Source organism: Bufo bufo, chromosome 8 (assembly GCF_905171765.1).
Source record: "Bufo bufo chromosome 8, aBufBuf1.1, whole genome shotgun sequence".
Taxonomy (NCBI): Eukaryota; Metazoa; Chordata; class Amphibia; order Anura; family Bufonidae; genus Bufo; species Bufo bufo.
Genome location: NC_053396.1, coordinates 34,792,150 through 34,815,641, shown reverse-complemented (window position 1 = coordinate 34,815,641; position 23,492 = coordinate 34,792,150). Strand labels below are relative to the sequence as shown.

Below are 23,492 nucleotides of genomic sequence, written 5' to 3'. Positions count from 1 at the left end.
AGAAGGTCCAGCGTGACGCGACCTGAACCTTAAGCCACTTTCACCTCTGCAGCAGTTCTGGCAGAGAATGCCGGGAATCGGCTAGACACAAACCTCAGCATGCAGTGGTTCTGGAAGTGCCGGATCCGGAGAACTCTGGCAAGCTGTTCTCTACTAGAATTGCTGCCGCAGATATGAAAGTAGCCTCAGAGGTAGGTAACAGTCCACAAGACAGAACAAACCCAAGAAATCCGCGGTACTGGGGAAGGCTACTTTAACGATGACCTATTATGTCCTCTCCCTTAAATCGCTCTGCACAAATAACAATCTGCTCATCACTTCAAACACATGCAAATGTGAAGCGCCATGAAATATAAATAACAACTGGGGGGCAAGACTGGACCCCCTGGCAAACGAAAGACAATGGAGAAAAATCGCATCTTTGATGTGACTGCACTGCCGATTGCTCAGGTCCACAAAGCCTTCCAGACAGCGGACGACATTCCAGTGACAGCAGGATAATAATAGCTGGATCTACCGCACATGGCACCGCCATCTCCCTGGGTCTGCAGCACAGGACATAGAGAATGGAAAAAGGATTGTATTTTTTTATTTTTTTATTTTAATTCTTCGCCAGTATTCAAATGCTCCTTTCATTAAGCTTGTTTAATTAGAATCCAGCTGCTAATTTGCAAGTCGATACCAGAGGGTGCAGGACGGCCTTCCTTTGAATACTGTCCCTGTGATCTACTGTGCGCACACACTGCCATCCTTCAGTAGCCTCCGCGAGCTTTTCTGACAATTAGTGCAGGAGAAGCCGTATTGATCTTGACAGGGAAAATATTAATCTTCTCCCCGCTTTAATGAACCATAATCTTCAAGGGGGTTTATTCTCTCGCTCGCTGTGGCAACTTGCGACAATGGGTAATCTTGGCCACATCCCGCATAACAACTAAATGCAAATAGGACTGTCTGCGTCTGAGAAGATACCACTTTGCCCTTCGCAGAGGATATCAAAACCGGTTACAAGTTACCCCCACGTGAACAGCGCCAGCTGAGGATCCACGGCTGTAGCCGCCTGACACGGCGCAGGGTTTTGTTGTATGCGCACGTCGTCTCCATCCCGATCAGAACTTCTATGAATCATCTTCATTACAGTTTTATTAGTCTCCATGAATTCTCTGCCACTGTCAGTGTGGCTCCGTTAATTAAGCTGCTTCTCATTAATATTCCAGCCAATGCTGACATCTGACAGTAATATTTTGTAACACGCTTTCTCCCCCCCCCACACTTTTCTCACAATTAAAGCAACTGCATTTAACGTCCAAGCAGAAATATGTAGGAAGAAATCCGTTCTCAAAGCTAAATATCAGATTATATTCTGATGATGAAGTTTAGGATTTTAACCTTACATGCTACAACTATAGGGAACCAGGAGAGAACCTTCCCCAAATGTCCTCAAGTTGAAAGGGGATTTTCCTAAAGTGGTATTTTTTTGCAGGGTTAAATTCTAAAAATGAATAAATCTCATTACTAACCAATTCCCCCCCCACCCCCCCTTTTCTGGTGCTGCTCCAGTTCCCGCTGAACACACTTAAAATGTGCCCTTTCAGCCCATCACTATCTGAGGAGGGTCATTGTTGCAGCCAGTGATTGGCTGAGCAGTCAACTCCAGTCATTTCCTGTGTGTCGAGCTGGGAACAGGAAGTGGAGAGCAGCAGGAACCAGAGCAGTGTCACAACGGCATTACAGTGGATCCGTGTAGTCAGCAATGTTTCTTTCCATTCTTAACCCATTTGGGGGGGAAGGAGGGGTCCGATTTGAGATCTCTAGGATATGCTAAACTTAAGGACCCCGGCCAATCCAGTTTCTTCACTACACATTGGTGTTGTACTTATGAATGAGGGCATGTCGGAGATCTTTGGATAGTGGTAAGTCTGGAGCTCTGCTGTGAAGTACGTGGAGCTGTTAAAGGGGTATTCCACTAGGTTATCCCCTATCCATTGGACAGTGAAAGGAGCGGGCACCACACATCATCAACAGCCACTACGTTCACCTACTCCTGCTTATGGTCTTGTGGCGGGGGAAGGGGAGACACAGGACGCCTGGTTCTGGTGATCAGTGGTGGGAAAAATCCTTTAGGTCCCATGAAAGCTGCAAGGGTAGTGGCCCCCAAGTTGGGATTTTGTTTGCAGATTTGCTATGGACTTCACTCCTCTACACTTAGAGCTGAAGCCCACTGTCAATATCTGCAGACGTTTTCGCTCCACGGCTCATGGTAATATATCTCATGTATGTGGTTGGTACAGTACTGCGCTACGGGTTTTGCTGGTCAAATTGGCAACGCTCAATGATGAAGCCATCATCTGCCCTGCCAGTCATTTCAACATCTGTCCATAAGTTGCTCCTTACTAGACTTAACCGTGTATGAGTAACCTTAGAGGACACACTCTTAAAGTACAACTGTCATATATATATTTTTTTGGAGTATTGGATTGTGGTGATTAATATCTCCTTGGTGGCCCTATTTCAACTTTTCACTCTGTATTCAATTATCCCTTAATTCCACATTTGTGTTCCCTGTACTGCCTACTTTTACCTGTGCTTAAAATAGGGTTGCTAGGCATGGTCCGTCTATCTGTTGAAGGACGGAGCACCAGAAGCAGGCTGCGTGCAAGGTCACATTACTGACAGCCAGGGACTGTAAGTAAATGATTAAAGCCAGGTCCTCCCCAGCAGCTGATAACAATGCCTGGGCTGTGTGCACTTCTCCCTGTCCCTGCGCTTGGCAGACGCTCCCTCACTCAGCAGAGCTGGAGAATGCAGAGTTGGAGCAGCGCAGACCAGGGAAGGGAGATCTGCCATCTGCTCAGTGTATAAATGAAAGCAACATGTGGTAAGAGGACCCCTTTGTGCTGCAGGAGATTAACCCTTTAGGGGGGAGGGCTCTGGTTACTGACACTTTTGGGGGGCTATTGTTACTGGCTAGTGAGGGCAGGCGGGATTAGCCTCAGGGTGAGGGCAGTGGCGGCCATCTTAACTGAATAGTGAGATTGCAGTTTTATGCAGACTGGTGGCTAAGGGCTGAATCTTATTAAATATGGGGCAAGTCAGTCTAATAGTAACTGATTCTGGAATATCATGTTATTAGTAACTACATATATGAAAATTGAAATTAGGGTCTAAGTGTGACAGTTATCCTTTAACACTATTTCCATATTAAAGTCACGGTAACCTTTGTTGGTAGTAGAAGACATGATAGGCGACCAGTACTAATGTAATACTAGATTATTACTATGGTGCCAGTTTGGTGCCGACTCTCCTTCCATGTGGAAAATTCTATAACATCTACACTTGCAAAGCTACTAACTGATCTGCTTACATTGTTGTAAGCCAGTCCGACAGTAAAGGGCTTTAAACGGTTAATCTCTCGGTGCCCGCTGTCCGATAGGTGCAGTTTATACAGAACGCCCTGGATGTCATTTGCTTTTCGTGGCTCTCAGACCACCAGGCCTCACGTGCAGAGTCACTGACAGATGTGTACAGATGCTGCTGTTCCAATATGGCAGATTCATTCATCAGTAATAGTAACTCGCCCACACAACTTGTAATAGGAGAGCTGTACACAGCACCCGGCCCATTACCACAGCGCGGGTGGTCCCTTACCCGATCCACTGCTGGCATCACTACTAGGCATGAGGTCAAAAGATGACAACAGATGGGTTATATTGGCCTAAGTGCTCGACATCATGAAAATAATCATTACTGGATCTGTCAACTTAAGATGTGCGCTACAAAAATTCCTGGGGTCTACTAGGCTGCACTCAGGATCCCCTGGCTTTTTCCTTAAAGTGAATCGTTTTAGTAATGAATTGTATTCCCCAATAAATAACAATTCCAGGTCATCTTTTATTTTAATGCTACATTGATGCGTTCCTGTTAATCCTCCCAGAAATGTATCAATACATTGACCACCGGGTGTTACCAGTTAGAAGTCTGTCCCTGCACTCTCTCGCACTGTCCAATCAGTGCTCTACATTTCCCAAGGGGAATGGTAACGCTCGGCTGTCTATTTATTTATGAATTTTTAGGAGGAATAACAGAGGAACAGCACAATGCAGAGTTCTAAGAAAGATGCTGCAGAATCATTATTTCACGAGCAATACAAGCATTTACTGAAACAAACACATCAAGGCAGCTAAAATGTCCTCTAATTGGACAAAACCCTCAATACAGCACTCTGGACGATCAATGAGGCTGCATACAGGCTTGTGAATAAGATTAATTTATTTCTGTAACTCCAAAACATTTCTTGTTTTCACTTGTCTCAACCTGATCGCATCCTACAGTCAGAATGACATTGGTATATTGATTGGTATCACTCTATACTCTAACTTCTTCAGATTAAAACACAGAAATTTTGTTGTTGCACAGTAGTCAGGCCAGTCTAGACCGGTCCAGGAGGGGCAGTCCAGACTACACAGTCCATGTGGAGGGGGCGGTCCAGACTACACAGACAGTACACAGTTCTTGTGGAGAGGGGCGGTCCAGACTACACAGACAGTACACAGTCCATGTGGAGGGGGCGGTCCAGACTACACAGACAGTACACAGTCCATGTGGAGGGGGCGGTCCAGACTACACAGACAGTACACAGTCCATGTGGAGGGGGCGGTCCAGACTACACAGACAGTACACAGTCCATGTGGAGAGGGGCGGTCCAGACTACACAGACAGTACACAGTCCATGTGGAAGGGGCCATCCAGACTACACAGACATTACATATTTCTTGTAAATAAAGCGGTCCACACTACACAGTTCTTGCGGAGGGGCGGTCAAGACTACACAGTTTGTGTAGAGGAAAGGGGTCCAGACTACACAGACATTGTACACTTATTGTGGGGCATTACACAGTTCTTGCGGAGGAGCAGTCCACATTACACAGAAATTACACAATTCCTTTCGACCCTGCACTGGCAGCGCCCGGCCTCTCCATAACTTCGGCTTACCCACCGTCGCCTCTAAATGTGAGACTGCTTACTTGCAGTCTTACATTTAGACCATTTTCTACATCTAAAACAGGCGCAGAAAATGGTAAAGTAGACAGGCCTGCTGACCCCCCCCCCCCCCCCCCCCTTTACGACGCAATCTGTGCCAGCACTCTACCTCTTCATTCCTACATCACTCTCCATCTAGTATAAGGCATCCAAAATAATAATAATAATTTGCTAAATCACCAATCCTCTATCCAAGCTCCACAGGGTTCTATATATATTTTATAATAAAAAAAATTCCAGCTTTCCCATCTCATCACAAGGAGGCAAGAAGCCAGAGCCCTCATGTTGGGGGCTTGTATCCGGAGCTGCTCAGCTGTGTTGTACAAGGTGAAACATCCAGGAGCTTTACAGAGGAAAACAATGGGAGCAATACAGACTTCAGACGTGAACAGGCTACGCGCTGCCCATTACTGCTCAGTCCCCCTGCAACCTTTACACTGGAGGCATTAAGATATTGATCGGTATTGACTGCTTCTAGTATGTGTGACAGCTTGTCTTCATGATGCGACTTAACTGAGCGCTAACAATTGCCCAAAAGACTGCTAATTTATGTGGTCAATAAAAGATAGGGTCTCAGCAAGGCAGATATGCAATATCATTTGAATCAGCTGCCAAATCGAAGAGCCTCCACTATTAATTGTGGGGCTTGGAGGAGGGGATTATTATTATAGAGCTCAAAGCCAAAATATAGAAATATCTGCTTAATTTTGCTAATGGACAAATTATATTCTTCATCTGGACAACTACAGAGTGCCAATGTAAAATAGAGCTCCTTAAAGGGGATGTCCAGGATGCTTCCTGCCCTTTGTGCCATGTGCTGTATCCAACGTAGCAGTTATGCCTCTGATTATTTCCTTAATGGGGGGTTTCCGGGTTAATGATCTTGATGACCTATCTTCAGGAACTAGCACTCTGAACAGAGCCGGATGGAAGCTCCATTTAAAGCGTTCCTGCAAGCGTTAACTCCAGCGGCTGTAGGGAATAGCTGATCAGTGGGGGGGTGCCGGTGTTGGACCCCACAGATCCGATATAAATGACCTATGCTGAGGATAGATCAATAATATCATTATTCCAGAAAATCCCTTTAAAAAAGACCTGTCCCCTCTCCTGATATGTCTGTTTTAGTAACTACTTGCATTCCTTGCAATAACAATTTTGGAGCTGTACGTTGTGACTAGGGATGAGCGAATTTCATATTTTGAAGTTCCTGTGCGGGTTCGTGTTGTGGTATTTACCGAATTGAGTTATAGTTTCCAATACCACGGACCATAATGCAATTCCATGACGGAAGCTTCTGGCTCCCGTCCCCACCATTCAACTTTATAGGCCTGAAGCCTATAAGGCAGTAGAACGGTGCAGGCGGTCGTGAGGACATCATCGCGACCTACTTTGCCGGTCACGCACATGACCACATCATCATGCCGCCTATGACCCAAGCGCATCATCGCGGCCACCTGTGAAGGGAAGCGTCAACTAAGGCCTTGCAGGGGAGTATTTTTTTTTTTAAATAGATGTATGGCACTACTGGGGGTGGGAGGAAGAGCATTATATATTACATCGTTTATAAGGCTGAAAAAAGACATCTGTCCATCCAGTTCAGACTGTTATCCTGCAAGTTGATCCAGAAGAAGGCAAAAAAAAAAATAATAAAAATGAAGTAGAAGCCAATTCCTTCCTGACTCCAATCAGAATAACTCCCTGAATCAACAACCCTTCTCTAGTAACTAACCTGTATTAAGTAGTAGTAAGACCTGTTCATTTCTAAATCTGTCGTGGGGCAATGGGGCTACAAGGAGAAATTACTCAAATGTATCATGGCAACGCAGAGAGATTTTACTGTATAAGACCCATATAGTATAACGTCTCCTTGTGGCCCCCATAACAGAGTAATTTCTCCTTGTGGACTCCATACTATGGTGGCAAAGAGACATTACTGTATGGGTGCAACAAGGAGACATCATACTCTACGGTGCTACAATTTGTTGCCCCCATACAGTATAATACCTCATTTTTGCCCCCATAAAGTTTGTTTCCTTGTGGCCCAAATTGGTTTTTCTTCTAAATGGGTATTTATCACGATATATAATCATTATCGCGGTAAATTTCTTAATATGGTTATCGTGGGAATATTTTTGAAATCCCCAACCCTAGGAACAGCACGACAGAAGTCACAAGAACTGATGCTCCAGAAGCGCCACTTTGTGTGGAATACAATGATTTACTCAGACATGTCAGGAATGGTGACAGGTCCTCCCCGATGATCAGGCAGAGCGCTCACACCCCCTCCCCCAGAAATTTGTTTGCAACCCCTTCCTTTCATGCCGCCCCCATTCCTGTGGCTAGTAAAGATCGCTCTCTCAGACCAGGCCCGGCAGCTGTTCCATCCGTTTTCTACACTGTCTATACTGCCACTGTATACAATTTCATTGTGTAATACTGTCTTTTAGTCCTCCTCCTCTTGGACACTTCCCCTGTAGCTACGCCCCTGCTCTCTGTCCTGCTCAATATAGATCTGTCAGAGGCATAAAACCACCCAATGTCGCTGGGAGGAGGGTAAACCACCAAACCACTAAATAAAATTGCCATCTTGAACCCTAGAACACTTAGGAATAAAATATGAACCCCCTTTTTATTTATTTTTACCTAAGTTATTACTCTACAAAATTTTAAAATTTAACCCTTTTGTCTACCCTAGCCCACCAGGGAAGTCAAATATGAACCAACCCACTACTTTTATAGTACCAGAGTAATTTTTTATTTATTTTTCCTTTCTAATTTGCGTTGCCTATACTTATGTTCTTCCAGTGGGTCCAAAAGAAAAAAAAAAAAAAAACTTGCCCAAACATTGGCCCCATTATGGTTATATTTTCTAACAATAGACACAAATATTGCAACCGTAGCATATTTATGTCGAGAGAGACATACAGTATAGACTTCAAAGTCGATAATCTGCTGGTGATTAAGGTAGAAGTATTGATTTTGGCTGTAGTCAACGTGACCTACTGACACCAGAGACAGGACGACGGTTCACAAAAATGTAGCAGTAGTAAAATCAAATACAAGGTCACTCACCTCCATGTCTGGTCTATAGCGGTCCTCAAAAACTGCCATCGCTGCCAAAGAACCAGAGCCTGCAAAATAATTCAGAACATTGTGAAACATTTCCATGCATTTACCAGCCGACTGAGAAGATCCAATACCATATACACAGCATAGCAGGAGGCGCGGAGGGAAGAAAAACACGTACAACCATATTAAAGTCGCATTCAGACGGTTGTCTGACAACATCGAGACAAAAACAGGGAAATCTTTCCCAAAAGGTGCTGTTTAGTTTATTTTTTATTTAGAAGGGATACAATCTAAGCAGTAACAAGGAGGCAGCGTAGCGGTTCTTTAGCACAGAACTCCTATCTGATTGGAGGCAATGCTGCATCACACCGTTTATTTCCTCCACGTACATTAGGGGCCTACAGGTTTCTGTATAAGCCAACAGCCAAATACGCCTGCCTGCACCCCAGAGCAACGGAAGTACATTTGTACGGAACGTTCTCTCTGAAGGGATATACTAACAGCAATACAAAAAGGGGTTCTCTCGCTTTAAGAATGTTTTTAAAAGGGTGGCCTAGTTTCTATATGGGCCCCTTAACACAAATCAGAGCCGAGTGAGATGGGTCCCAGCGGGACTAGTTTTCTACTGCTTTCTGCTAACTTTATTGGGATGCCCATTGACAAACAGAAATGCAGTATTCAACTGTGTCACCATGCCGAGGATGGCCATTCAGTTGAAATCAGGAGGGCCACTGTGGCCACTTATTTGATGCTTGTGGAATTAACAATGAGAGCATCAGATGTTGGCCGGCGGCCCTAAGGGGGAGGACTCAGGCAGCCAGCACCCCCTCCCCTGAGCATCGGCCCACCAGGAAATTTCCCTGTAGGGTCTATGGCCAATCCACCAATGGATATGGGACTGTATAGGACACAGTCATCTTTACAGATCATGAGTCTTATGTAAAATATGGTTTTATTGTGCATGGATAGAGGTTGGGGGGGCCCGGCATACAAAAACAGGAAACCTCTGACCACCGATGCCTGTGTAACCCTACAGAATGGAGAGCAATGGGGAGTCCGATACATGCTAAACTGGGAAATTGATGTTGAAGAACTGAAATTTGCCATAAAGATACCCAGAAGCGTATGATCAATAAATATAACCAAGCGCCCCACATACTGTACACGTCTCAGAATGAAATGTGTCATGAAAAAAAACTGTCTAAAAAATGAAATGTAATAAAACCATTTCAGCAGACGCCCTGGCAATGTAGTGGAATGCGGCGGTGGCACTGGCGAGGAAATAAAAGTTGGGTCTAATTTTTTATTCCAATTAAAAGATTCCTCTGGCATTTATTACTTTTTAACTTGTTTTGCATAGCGCTATCTATTTAGCTGGGTCACAGAGAGAGCTATATTTTCCATTTAGGATGATTTGTGTGCATCGCTTGACCACCTCAATGGTTTAACGCGAGGATAGAGGAGACGATTAAACTGTTTCAAATGAGGAGTCCTGCTGATTCCATCAAATCTGCAGAATGTATAATGGGAGGAGAGACGCTGCCGGTGACAGCGCTCCGAGGATATACACACTAGCCGGGTCTGAACCATTTAAGGAGGCCCAATTAGAGATCAAATTTAAAGGGTAGGGACTGCAGATTTACAGACACAAATCAATGAGCGTGGTAATCCCAATGAATATGACAGATACTGCTGTTACAGGAGATCGCTGCGGTTTAGGATCATTACCCTTACAGAAGCTCATGCATCACCACTAAAGCTGGGGCAGGTTTTAACCGTGTACCCGGCAATGGCTTGTCCTACATGCGGTGGGCAATGAGAGTCTATTATAGGTGGTGTTATTTATTCTGTCCATGACCGAAGGAGCCTTTGGGGAATTTTAAGTGCATGTCCGGGAAATTTATATCCACAAACAGGCCGCGGTTAACCTGTTCTCTGCCTGTTCACTGTGGTTAAACATCATGTCTTAGTGTGCAGTTATTCAATATACAGTGTAAAGGTTAGTTAAAAATTTATACACACTAATTGATAACATAATTGCCTACTAATGCTCCCCCTGACTAAAGGAGTTAAGATGCTTTTACAGTATCAGTGAAGATATTATAAGAGGAGCATCCACATACTGCTTACAATTTGTTCTTCTCATTCATATGGCACCGTATGCCATATACCTATTCCACTGAGATTACTGTAACATCCTGCCCTTCCATCTAAAGCAGGGATGCAGCCCTCCAGCTGTTGCAAAACTACAACTCCCAGCATGTCCTAATAGCTGTAGGCTGTCCAAGCATGCTGGGAGTTGTCGTTTTGCAACAGTTTGAGGGCCACAGGTTGGGAATCCCTGATCTAAAGGATCCTCATCTCGGCTGTCTGCTTCATCCATAAGGTGCTCTCAATAAGGAGATATAGCATCCCCAGATCCTGACCTAGGCCTCTCACCCAGTTAAGCCAGTATTCTCTGCTCTGCACTGATGAGGGGCAATCACCCCGAAACAGCTGTCTGCAGATGAGATGCTGGCTTATTTATTATCCAAGTCTGACTCAAAGCCTGTTTAAAAGGTTAAACACTGACTTATAGGATAGCTGCCTTACATCTGGTTGTCTCAGAAGCAGATATTGTTAAGAGCTCATTTGCATCCCTCCTTCCTAGAAATCCAGAGGAGCATATATGGCCTATAAAGGCCCCTTTCACACGGACGAGTTTTCCACGCGGGCGCAATGCGCGAGTTGAACGCATTGAACCCGCACTGAATCCAGACCCATTCATTTCTATGGGGCTGTGCACATGAGCGGTGGTTTTCACTCATCACTTGTGCGTTGCATGAAAATCGCAGCATGCTCTATTTTGTGCGTTTTCCACGCAACGCAGGCCTCATAGAAGTGAATGGGGCTGCGTGAAAATCGCAAGCATCCGCAAGCAAGTGCGCATGCGGTGCGATTTTCACGCACGGTTGCTAGGAGACGATCGGGATGGGGACCCGATCATTATTATTTTCCCTTATAACATGGTGATGGATCATGACGTCATCAAAGGACCTATTCCTCAAAGAAGAAGACAGAAGAGATGCCGGCTGCGCGAACAAGTGGATTAAGGGGAGTTAAATTTTTTTTATTTTTTTTAACCCCTCCAGCCCTATTTTACTATGCATTCTGTATTCAGAATGCTATTATTTTCCATTATAACCATGTTATAAGGGAAAATACAATCTACACAACCTTGAACCCAAACTTCTGAGAAGTTAGGGTCTAGGTACCACAGTCAGTTTTTCAACACGCGCATGCAAAACGCATTGCACCCTCACGATAAAAACTGAACAACGGCACGCAATCGCAGTCAAAACTGACTGCAATTGGGTACCTACTCGCGTGGGTTTGCCGCAACGCATCCGGACCTTATCCGGACACGCTCGTGTGAAAGAGGCCTAAGACTCCTCATGCCAATTAAGTGCTCTCCATAAGGAGGTCTAGTACCCCGCCTCATACCCTTGTTCCTCTGACACCTCTGCCAGTTCTTCACTGGTAACCCAACCTACCTCCAAGTAAACATATTTAAAGGGAATCTCTCACCAGGAAATTCACTGATAAACCAGGCACAATGCCCTGCAGGGCTAGATCAGCTGAATGTAATGAGGATACCTTTCACTTAGTGATATGTTACTTCATTCTGGAGGAAAAGTAGTTGTAATCAATATGCAAATGAGTAGTTCAGTGCACTAAGGGTGGGCCCGAGCCACGGGGAACTCTTGTAGCTCTGCCAGCCCTCCCTGCCCCTACAGGTTCCCGATTTGTCATCTGACCTGTCAATCAGAAAGGGAAAAAATCACCCTGCGCACCATAGACTTTTGCCAGGGTGCCCATCGAGAAGGCTCTGAGTGCCCCCTCTAGCACCCATGCCATAGGTTCATACGGATAATTATATCCTGTCCCCTAAATACATCTCTGCCCTAATCTTTCAGTACTTCCTTACATTGCCCCTAACAGCATTGCCTCTGAAATATCTCCACGGCATCCTTTTCTCTGGCATTCACTACCTCAACGTCAGAAGACTGAATCAGGTGCTAGTGTCTGCATCACGGTGTGTAAAAGCAATCATTCGGTCACCATATCTGGCATATTCAGCATGGGGACCTTTTCTGTAACAATGGAATTATGAATATCATACCCAGAACTGTCTTGTTCAAATACTTCCTACGTCGGAACTTGTTATAAACCGCATCAATTCAACAAATCCGCAAACGGTGACTGTTAGCAATTTATTTCACTGAGCCGCTTCATCAAAGTGCATACAACATATCCAGCTTATCTAGTCAAATAGCTGAGGACGCATGGCCATTCGATTTTATCCATTTTTATTGACCTTTTTATCTACAATTTATTATCTTAATAAAATATACGTGTGTCCAGCTGCAATAGCCAGTGCCTGCTACCATTATTTCAACATCAGACTCGCCATCCCAACTTTGAAAAGCAACCTGAAATCCCCCTTGTGAGATGTATCACAAAAAAATAATAATAATAATTTGCACCTGGATCAGAATTTTTTTGTAATTTCATGTAATATTTTTTTTATATAGCCAGCAAGTTATTTAATATAATGCATCTGTATAGCACCACCTGCTGTTAATTATTTTCCTTATTTCTCGTCCACCTGAGGTGGTCGCACATGCTCAGTTTAGGCTACTTTTACACTAGCGTTTTTTGCATTTCCGTCATGGATCTGCAAAAACACTTCCATTACAATAATACAACCACATGCATCCGTCATGAACGGATCCGGTTGTATTATGTCTCCTATAGCCATCCGTTTTCTATCGTGTCCATTTGGCTCCGCTCCCTCAGGCGGACAGCAAATTGCTGCAGGCAGGGTTTTGGTGTCCGTCTCCAGAGCGGAATGGTGACTGAACGGAGGCAAAATCATGCATCTTGAGCGGATCCTTTTCCATTCAGAATGCATTAGGGCAAAACTGATCCATTTTGGACCGCGTGTGAGATCCCATGACGGATCTCGCAAATGGAAAGCCAAAACGCCAGTGTGAAAGTAGCCGTAAATCTTCAACTGTTACCAGATATATCTTCTGTTACAAGCTGCGGCAGTTACAGGGAAAGAGCTACATTAGAAAAGGACAAAAATGGAAATAAATCTAGCAGAACAATTGAAGCAATTAATGTAGGGATTTCTGAATCCATGTGAGGCACAGGGCTGGTCGTGTTGCCATTGTGTGCTGCCCCCTATCCTTGGACCATAGACATGCTTGTCTGCATCTGGTGCTCGCTCAGATGCATAGAGAAGAGTGGTGCAGGAACAGGTAGGTACTATTGATGCATTGTGTGCCACTCCTGAACGGCATAGTTGTGGTGGAAAGTTAACCATGCACATGTGCTTCATTGTAGTTTTATAGGAAGAGTAAAACACTACAAACTACAATAGAGGGGGCCATATACGGGTGAAACTCGAAAAATTAGAATATCGTGCAAAGTTCATTTATTTCAGTAATGCAACTTAAAAAGTGAAAATACAGTATATGAGATAGACTCATTACATGCAAAGCGAGATATTTCAAGCCTTTATTTGGTATAATTTGGATGATTATGGCTTATAGCTTATGAGACCCCAAAGTCACAATCTCAGGTCCCCTTTGCTCAGGGGGTATGGATTAGTTAGGTGACTAGAGTGTGACACTTTGAGCCTAGAATACTGAACCTTTTCACAAAATTCTAGTTTTAAGTTGCATTACTGAAATAAATGAACTTTTGCACGATATTCTAAATTCTTTTGAGTTTCACCTGTACACGCATGTCATCTTCTGTTCATGTTCCCAACAGAGGAGAGTCTTGGAAGTGGAAGCGGCACTACACGCCATTATAGGTTATACTTTTGATGTGACAGATGTCTAAAGAGGTTGTTAGAGATAATTGAATAAGATAAAAACCAATCATAGTATACTCATCCCATGGTCTACCGCTGAGGCCAGGCATTGGCTACTGCATCACGTGCTACACCAGTGGGGCATGCAAACAGAGGCAAGAGGACCGGACCAGCATTGTTGAAAGGGGCCAGTATACTACGATTTATTTATTTTTTTAAAGCAATTGTCGTGCTTGTCTGAGATTTTTAATTCTCTCGGGCAACCCCATTAAATAATGTGCCCAAGAAGTCAGTGCCTTTATAAAACCCACAGCTCAAAATATATTGGCCCAGATTTACTAAGCCCATGGATGACTGTCTAGATCTGCACCAGATTTATCACAGAGGCTCGGGCTGACTCTAGAACATCTACAGGCTGTCTTACATTTAGAAAGAATTTTATGCCTCAATTTTGGTGCAAAACATTACGCCTTCAGCCCCACCCCTTTTTGGAGCAAAGCTTAAATTGGGCCAATTTGCCTTACTACTTAGATTTCTGGTGCAGACAACTTTGACAGGTTACAAGTGTCTAAATCAGGGGAGCACAACGGGCCCTCAAGCATCTGGTAACAGATAGTCTTGTGGCTGCTCACATGTACTGTATCTTTCCTGTACTCTCCTATTAAATGGGAGCCCTGGAAGTGTAACTAGACATGTATGATATATACAGTAGGTTCAATAAGCCTTATAATATTTCAGTTGGTAAAGCCCCTTTAAGTTTTATTTTCGTCTGACAAAGTGGCCCCCGACCAGAAAAGGTTGTGCACCCTTAGTCTAAATGATGAAGGTCCAACCACTGGGATTCCCCCCCCCCCCTGCGATCAAAAGAACAGGGGGTCCTCCCATTTCACCAGTTTGATTAAATCAGCAGTCGAGTTTGCACATTTAAACTCTATGGGACTTCCGAAGATAGGCAAGTACCGCAATCTCACAAACTGTGAATGAAGTAGCGCCGTGCGCGCTCTACTGCAGCTCCGTTCCAGCAGGGGACCCAGGATCCCGGTTTTCATGATCAATATGGGCTGTCAGACCCCACCTATCACCTATCCTGTGGGCAGGTAATATGTTGTCCTCCTGAGACAACCCGATTAAGTCTATTGCATTATCTCAGAATCATTTCAGCCCCCACCCCCTCAGCACCCTTTTCTACAGTTTTTGTGCTAGGTACCCAAACCCCTTTTCTGCTCCATCTTTTGAATCTTCTCCCATTATATTATATATATATATATATATATATATATATATATATATATATATATATACATATATATATATATATATATACACACATACACACACACACACACACACACATATATACACACACACACACACACACATATATATACACACACACACATACATATATACATATATACATATACACACACTCAAAAACGCAACCATCGATTTCAACTAAACTTGCTATACACATCCCTTGCTACCTGGAATAAATCTTGTGGGGGTCTCGGCTCTCTAGGACGTACAGTTTCTGAGATATTCCCAAAAAGTTATCTACATTAGCCAATACAAGCCTGCAAGTCTCTCTTCATATCCCAACTGCCATACACACGGCCACATGACCCTCATCAGCCCTTAGTCTCCACATACACACAGATTTACTCCAGGTTTCCATAACAACCCAGCCATTTTTCTTCACTGCTGTAGGTCAGCTTTAGGCTGGGGCTACACGACGACAGTAAGTCGCACGACACATAGGGCACAACTACACTGCGACATTGATGTCGCGCGACAATTTTTATAATGATAGTCTATGGCAGGGATGGTCAACCTGCGGCCCTCCAGCTGTTGTAAAACTACAACTCCTACGATGCCCTTCTGTAGGATGATAGCTGTAGGCTGTCAGGGAATGATGGGAGTTGTAGTTTTACAACAGCTGGGGGGCCGCAGGTTGAGCATGCCTGGTATGGTGTTGCACTGTGACATCCATCCATCTTGGATGTTTTTTTTTTTGCAACTGTCGTGTCGTAGTATGTCACATGTCGCAGTGCAACACCATAGCCTGTTATAAAAATAGTTGAGGCAAAATGTCGCACGACATGTCGTGTAGCCCTAGCATTAAAGGGGCAGGGGCAACTGCTGTGGAGGTCACTGTTAAGGCAGCATGGTACTGTAAGGTCACTGTTAAGGGGGCGGGCCCCTGAGGAGGTCACTGTCAAGGGAGTGGGGTGCTGTGAAGGTCAAAGTTAAGGGGATGGGCTGCTGTGGAAGTCTCATGGGGGAAGGGGGGGTTCAGTGTTAAGGGGGCGGGGTGCTGTGGAGTTCACTGTTATGGGGGATACTGTTGATATCTTTTAACGACACACAAACATTAAATGAAATGGATAAAATATACCCGTGCCAAGCCGGGTCCCTTCTGCTAGTTATGTATATAAAGGTTGGCAATAACTTTTATCATTCCCATTTGGATTGGCAGGAACGAGGTGGCTGATGTCTCCGATGAGTAATGTGTCGCTGCATTACGAAGTTCTAGAGGTTCCTCTCCTGTATACTATATAAACACCTCTCAAGGCATCAGTACAATAAAAAGTTCTCTGTGCCAGGAGAGCAGTTGCTATTCTTCTCCCCCCATCAGACCAGAGCAGGATGCCCCTTGATAGTTTCAAACACAAAGAAAGATGCATTGCCCACTGACGGGACGTCATCCCTTCCCTGCATGCAGGACCTCTAGGCCATGGTGCGGGGTTGTAAGCTCTATCTGTGAACCTCATCATCTGTCAGTGTCAGATCTCCTGACAAGGTGCTTATTCACACACTCTCATTGCTATTCAATTTGCTCTTCCTTCCAGCGAGAAATCCGGGAGCCCCCATCAAGTGGGATCATTTTTCACTTCTGTTGTTGGCTGCACGGCCTGGTCTCCCGATGCTCCTGCCTTCTCCGTGGGACCTCTGCTGCCAATGTGTGAAGAGCTGATTTATGAATATGAAGCGGAGTCGGGGTGTACGGGGAGCGGCCACGGTCACTGGAGACTGACGGAACGCGTCCTCCAGCTACGCACTTCAAGTGGCTTTAATTGTATGCATGCATTTCATTACGGGGACCTGGCCAGGCTGGCTCTCGTCCGACGAGCGCAGCAATCACACCGTCTTGCATCGTTTGCTGAAATCCAAATTTCGCCTTTGTCAGCACAAACACTTTAATTTGATGCTTTCACTCCTGAGTAAGCAATGAGGATCTCTGAAACCCCCTTGCGAGACATAAGAAAGCTTTCCATCAGCAAATGGACTCTGGTGTCAGTTATTATTTCATAATAACATACAAAACTGTTTCCTGCAGAACCTGCTCACTCACCGTTCATTTTCTGGCGGAGGCTGTAGAGCGGGACATCTTTCTGAAAGATGGCAGGCAAATCCATCAATTATTTACAGAGTATGTAAAAGGACTTAGAAGTGCCGTTTGAGCTTGGCACCAGGCCACGGCGGTGGGAAGGCTCGCTGTGAATGTTAACGCGGTGAGCAGGGAAAGGGTTAAATGTTACAGCCACCATGTAAAGAGAAAGCTCACCTACTCGTATAACTCCATACAAACCAATTACCCTTTTGTAAACTTAAAGAAAAATGTGTCACCAAAAAATTTAGCTGCCAGTTAAAACCAGATAGTGACACACATCCTTTTTTTTCTAATCTGACTTTTTTTCGGAACATTATTATAGGGGCGTCCATCTTGCCTGAGCTGTTCGAACAGCATTTAGAAAGCATTAAGAGAAATGCTTTACGGCAGCCCCATGGTCCATAGACACAACGGTCAGGAGGGGACCTCAGTGACTTCTATCGGAGAGTTTTTTTCTAGGCAGCTCTGTGACCTGTGCAGAGGTCATTATACAAGGAAATGATGGACAAGCTTTGAGCGCGTGGTAGCGTCCGGTATTCACGGATCCGGCAGGCTGTTTCCCGGCCGGAACAGACTGCCAGATCAGCTTACCGCAAATGTGAAACAGGCCTTAGTGGCCAGTGTGAAAGCTGCAGGAATTTAAGGTTTTTGTTTAAATATAGATGGTGACAAGAAAAATTAAAAACATCAAAAATTCTTTAAAAATATGTTAAGCATAAAAACATGATTTAAACAATAGGTTATTTACTGACGACACATATTCTTTAATACTGAGGATAGGTCATCAATATCGGGGTCCGACTCCCAGCCGATCAGCTGCTTGAAGAGGCTGCAACGCTCAGACAAGAGCTTCCGCATCTTCATAGTAAACCAGGCACAGCGCCATATTTTGTATAGAGGCCGTGCCTAGTACTGCAGCTCAGTCCCATTCACTTGAATGGGACCGAGCTGCACGAATTTGACATCACAGACCGAGGAATGGGCCTCAGGCAGCAAGAAGGATGCTGGGATCACGAGGATGCTGGGAGGCCATCAATATTTAAGTCCCGGAAAACCCATATAATGACCAGGGACTTATAATAGGGTTTCATCATGGTATCTGTCATGGGACAAGTAGCGCTCACAGTCTCTGACGTCGATGGGAACAAAACATTTCTATGTAAAAAGGTTATCTACCCGAAAAGTAAGTTTTACATGTTTTATACCTGGCCAATAATCTGTGACGTCCCATTAGTGCCGGGAGAAAGAGAACCTACGAGTTCTCCTGACATGTCCGCTTCAGTAATAAATGTGTTCCTCATAAAATAACGAATTTGGAAGCCTATTAACTCAACACTGTCGTTCCTCTCTTATTCCTCCTGGAAAAGTAGCAATAGGCTGGACTCTATGGGCACGCCCCATGGACAAAAGGAACATCAATGTATTCATACATTTCCAGGAGGGATGACAAAGACAAGGAACACCACATAGAGAAGACGCTTGGGTCATGTACTGATGGTGAAGATGTATAGTTTCACAACAGCTCAAGTGCCAGAGGATGCCGACTACTGTCCTACTCTATAGTGATACGACACCCATCATCTCTCCCGACACATTTGGAATTTAATATAAACCTTTTTATTTACCCCATAAAAAATAAAAAAAATACTCCTGTGCATAATTTTAGACTTTTACACTGTGTTTTTCCTCAGTTATTCCTCATGGAAATGTATAAATAAACTGACAAGCGAGTGTTACTATTCTTACTGTCAATAGGACTTGTCCTACATAGTTGGACACAGGCAGCATTCAGTGTAGGGGACGAAGATGTACACAATGGAGAGGACTCCAGGACTAGTTCTCTCTATGCACAGCGGAGAAATGGGGTATAAAGATGGAGGACTGGTCCCGTCTGTACATCACATGGTCTGCTCGGGGGCGCACAGAGGTGCAATGGGAGACTAAAGATGGAAATGACCGTAAAAGGGATCGGAGATATCGGATAGCTGATGGCCCCCTCAGTATATGTACCCTAATGGTATTTGGACAGGCACTGACTGAATGCTTAGTATTTGGTTTTGTATTGAGTGGTACTCTATAACTCCTTTTGGAAGAGAGCTGTTCAGTTACAGGGAGCACTTCTGCTTCACAGGATGCACATAGGGGGGAGCCTAACTGACATTTTTGACTACCTACAAACCACGGATCTGCAGGTGGAAGGAGGTGGTCGGGGTCGGGCTTGTTCTTGGTTCTGTATGTATGTAAATTTTATTGTTCAACCTCAAGAAAAACTATTTGATAAAAAAATTAAAAAATTACTAATCTGAACTCTCCCATCGCTGTAGATTAAAGGTGGTCTGCGAGGAGTGCTTATTTAATTTTCCATTTCTGGCCAAATTTCCAAAAATAATTGATGTTTAAAAGGCTGCATCTGTCCGTCCCATGAAAATATCGGGATGTACAAAAATATCTCATTACTGTGAAACCTATAGAACAGTATTTAAAAAAATAATAAACTAGTCGCGAAGTGGTTAATATTTTATCCCTTATCAACATGACAAATTGTGTCTCTGGTAAATGGTTAAGCCAAGCTTTAAATCTAAAAAAATAAAAATAATAATGTAAAAATATTACTTGAAATACATATTTTCCTTCCACAATCACTCAAGCAATAGGGACGCTGGGTCCACTTCTGAGGCAGCAGTGCCCCCTCTGGTCACAGAATGTAATGCACATGGAACCAGTACAGAATGGGGAGAGAAAAAAATAAATAAAATAGTTTTAGGACAGAAGTTCTCACCGAGTAATACAGAAACGGTTCTAAAACCGGACAACTAGTGGATAAAGTGATGGCGGCTTTCAGATCCTGCTCCATTTACAGGGAACGTTGCTGACCTGAGGCGTTCCTTCATCAGTCTGCACGGAAACAAGAAGCCCCCGGCTCTTATAGGTCACTTCTCTCTTTATGAAACTCTTCACACGTAAGAGATTTAAAAAATGTTTTTGTTTTTTTTCACTCAAGTATCTGGAAGGACTTTCTTCCCTTTCTGTGGGTGGCAGCAGCTCACCAGTCACCTGCATCTCCCAGAGTGCACTGCAATCAGCTCTGGTTAACCCCTTCCTGCCCTGCACAGAAATGCATCCCTCACATATGGCCCCAGAGATACATATGGTATGTCACGCCCCCACGATTTCTTGCTCCGCTGTCTAGAGACAGACAGAGCTATAGGTTTCAACGGATTTAGGGCTCAAGCACACAAAACGGATTTTGTTTCAGTGTCTGTTCGGTTTTTCTGGGGCCCGTGTGCGGAACAATTAACTTCAACGGGGACGCAAAAAAAATAAAATAAACGGAAATGACACTGTGTGCATTCCATGTCCATTCTGCAAACAAAACATGTTCTATTATTGTCCACATTACGGAGGAGGATATCAGTGTCCATCACCGACGGGACGGATATACATGCATAAACTTTCTAAGGCTACTTTCACACTGGCGTTTTGGTTTCCATTTGTGAGATCCGTTCAGGGCTCTCACAAGCGGTCCAAAATGGATCAGTTTTGCCCTAATGCATTCTGAATGGATAAGGATCCGCTCAGAATGCATCAGTTTGCCTCCGTTCCGTCTCCATTGCGCTTTGGAGGCGGACACCAAAACACTGCTTGCAGGTTTACCGCAGGCCCAGTGACGTCACGACAAGCATCACTGTTCTGGGCGGGGCTAAGCTCCATTCAAGTGATCAGAGCTCAGCCCCGCCCAGGCCATTGATACTAGTAGTGACGTCACTGGGCCTGCGGTAAACAGCGAGAAGGTCGCGACACTACTGCCAGCGCCGCTGCCTTCTCAAACAGCTGATCGGCGAGGGTCCCGGGTGTCGGACCCCCGCCGATCAGATGCTGATGATCTATCCAGAGGATAGATAAATCAGTTTAAAAAACTGCAGAACCCCTTTAAATTAAAAATCTAAAATGCCAGGGTAAAGGGAAAAGAGCATCCAGAAGACTAATTAGAATTTCAAACTCATTAATGACAGGGCACCGTGCTGGCATCAGCATTTTCTACAGTGCCACGTCCTTCCATCATCCCGGCACCTTACACAGCAGATCTCCTCTGCCCAAACAGCCTAATTATCTGTTTAAACACGGCGCGGCATCAGAGACTGCGATACTACCAGAGGCGAAACAATGGCCCTTAAAACGTTAAAGGACTGCAACACTAGATATGAAGCGGCTTAATGCTTACTATGACGACCTTTACTTTTCGAGAATACAACACCTTTGTAATGTGTACAAATGGTGGTCAAAAAAAAAGTTCCTCCAAAATTAATTTGAAGATCTAAACTAGTCCTAAATGTTCATTTAACCTGATACATAAAGAGAAGCGAAGAAGAAAAGGAGAAACTTCACTGGTGTAATATTATAAATGTTGTACAAAGAGTTATCTCCCAGGGAAAAGGTGGCGCTAGCGAGACTGTTCTTTCCCTGGTAGATAGCTCTTTGCATATTATTTTCCCATGGAGCACTGCCAATAAGTCTCCAGAAACGGCTGGTCTCTTCAAGGAGATTCAGCACCCTGCCTAAACTGCATCCAAGACATTGCACTGAACCGTACCGATGAGGGGCAAGCACCCAGAAACAGCTGTTTTCTCTTGATAATCACAAGCCTTGTTAAAAAGTCAGATTTTGACCCATAGGGCGCTGCTTCCACAGGGTCGGCGCTAGTGAGACTGTTCTATTTCCCTAGGAGATACCCATTTGCCTATTATTTTCCCATGGAGCATTGCCAATAAGTCCCCAAACAAAGCTGGTCTCTTTAAGGAGAGCCAGTACCCTGCCGAAAAATGTTGTACATAACATTATAGCCGCAGTCACTAAAATGAGGGTCCCAAGCCCCCTCTCCCATTCCTCCTTAGTGTATGACCGCAATAAGAGTTTAAATGAAGTGGTGGTCGACCAACAGTGCTGCTGCTCTAATGTCTATAGGGTGGACAGAAACAGCTGGGCGCTGCCCACAGACACTGAATTAATCAGCAGGGTACATGCCACAACATATGCACTGCATGATAGCAGTGAGGAGGAATGAGGGGCTTGGGACCCCTGTTCTAGTGATCGACAGGGCTGAAAGCAGTGGGGCTCCCAGCAATCAGATATTTATAACCTATTCTAAATGTCTGTTGTGGCATGACGTCTTTAAAGGGGACTTTTTTTTTTTTAACAGACCCCACAGTGTTGCCGGACCTGCAGTGGTGATAATACTTACCTGATCGCTGCCTCTGGGTTGCAGCTCCATTGCTGCCCTGTTGGCTCCGCAGACCCTGGGTCTCCCCGTATCAACATCCGGTTTGACGCAGGTCATGAGCGCTGCAGCAGTGACGTGTTACCCATGTGGCATGTGACTGGGTCATGTGATGTACAGAGGTAGCAAATGACCGCTGTGGCCAGTGATTGGCTGCAGCGGTCATACGACTCGCATCAAACCAGGCGTTGACGTGGGATCTGCAGAGCCGGAGATGCAGCAAAGTAGCAGGAAGCCAGAGGTGGGAATCAGGCATGTATGATTACTACCATGGGTCCGGCTACACTAGATGGGGTGGGGGTGGCAGAAAAGGTCCCTAGGGGTAAACCACTCCTTTAAAAAGGGGTTGTCCGGGTTCAGAGCTGGTCCCGAACATACCCATAATTTCACCCAGGCATTTCATGCTCCGATGCTATCCCTTGCCATGCGCAGGATCGCACAGGGCAAGGGCTCTTTTATTTGCCATTACACACTGCCAGGCGGAGGCTTCCGTCCAGCAGTGTATTCGGTGACGTCACCGGCTCTGATGGGCTGGTTTTAGCACTGCCCTAGCCGTTTTACAGGCTAGGGAAGAGCTAAAGGCTGCCCATCAGTGCCGGTGACATCAACGGGCTCACTGCTGGGCGGAAGCCTCGGCCTGGCAGCCTGGTATGTCACCGGAACTCCAGAAAATGAACTGCTCTGATGCTCAAGTCAGGACGGCTGCCTAGGTGAAAATGGGTATATGTCAGGGTTCAGCCGTGAACCCGGACAACCCCTTTAAGCTTTGGAGTGTAATAGTGGCTGTAACTAAAGGTAAGCACAATATATATATACTGCAATTAAAAACAGTTACATAAAATCTATTCACAAAT

At 44.8% G+C, this 23,492-nt stretch overlaps 1 protein-coding gene across 1 annotated transcript in view; it reads right to left on the bottom strand.

Moving 5' to 3' along the window:
- The window catches only part of PSMB7 (proteasome 20S subunit beta 7), a 63,408-nt gene that overhangs the window by 11,758 nt on the left and 28,158 nt on the right, over positions 1-23,492 (bottom strand). The window contains exon 6 of the mRNA XM_040405232.1: positions 8,110-8,168. Coding sequence (XP_040261166.1) covers positions 8,110-8,168 — 59 coding nt within the window. The remainder of the gene's footprint in view (positions 1-8,109; positions 8,169-23,492) is intronic.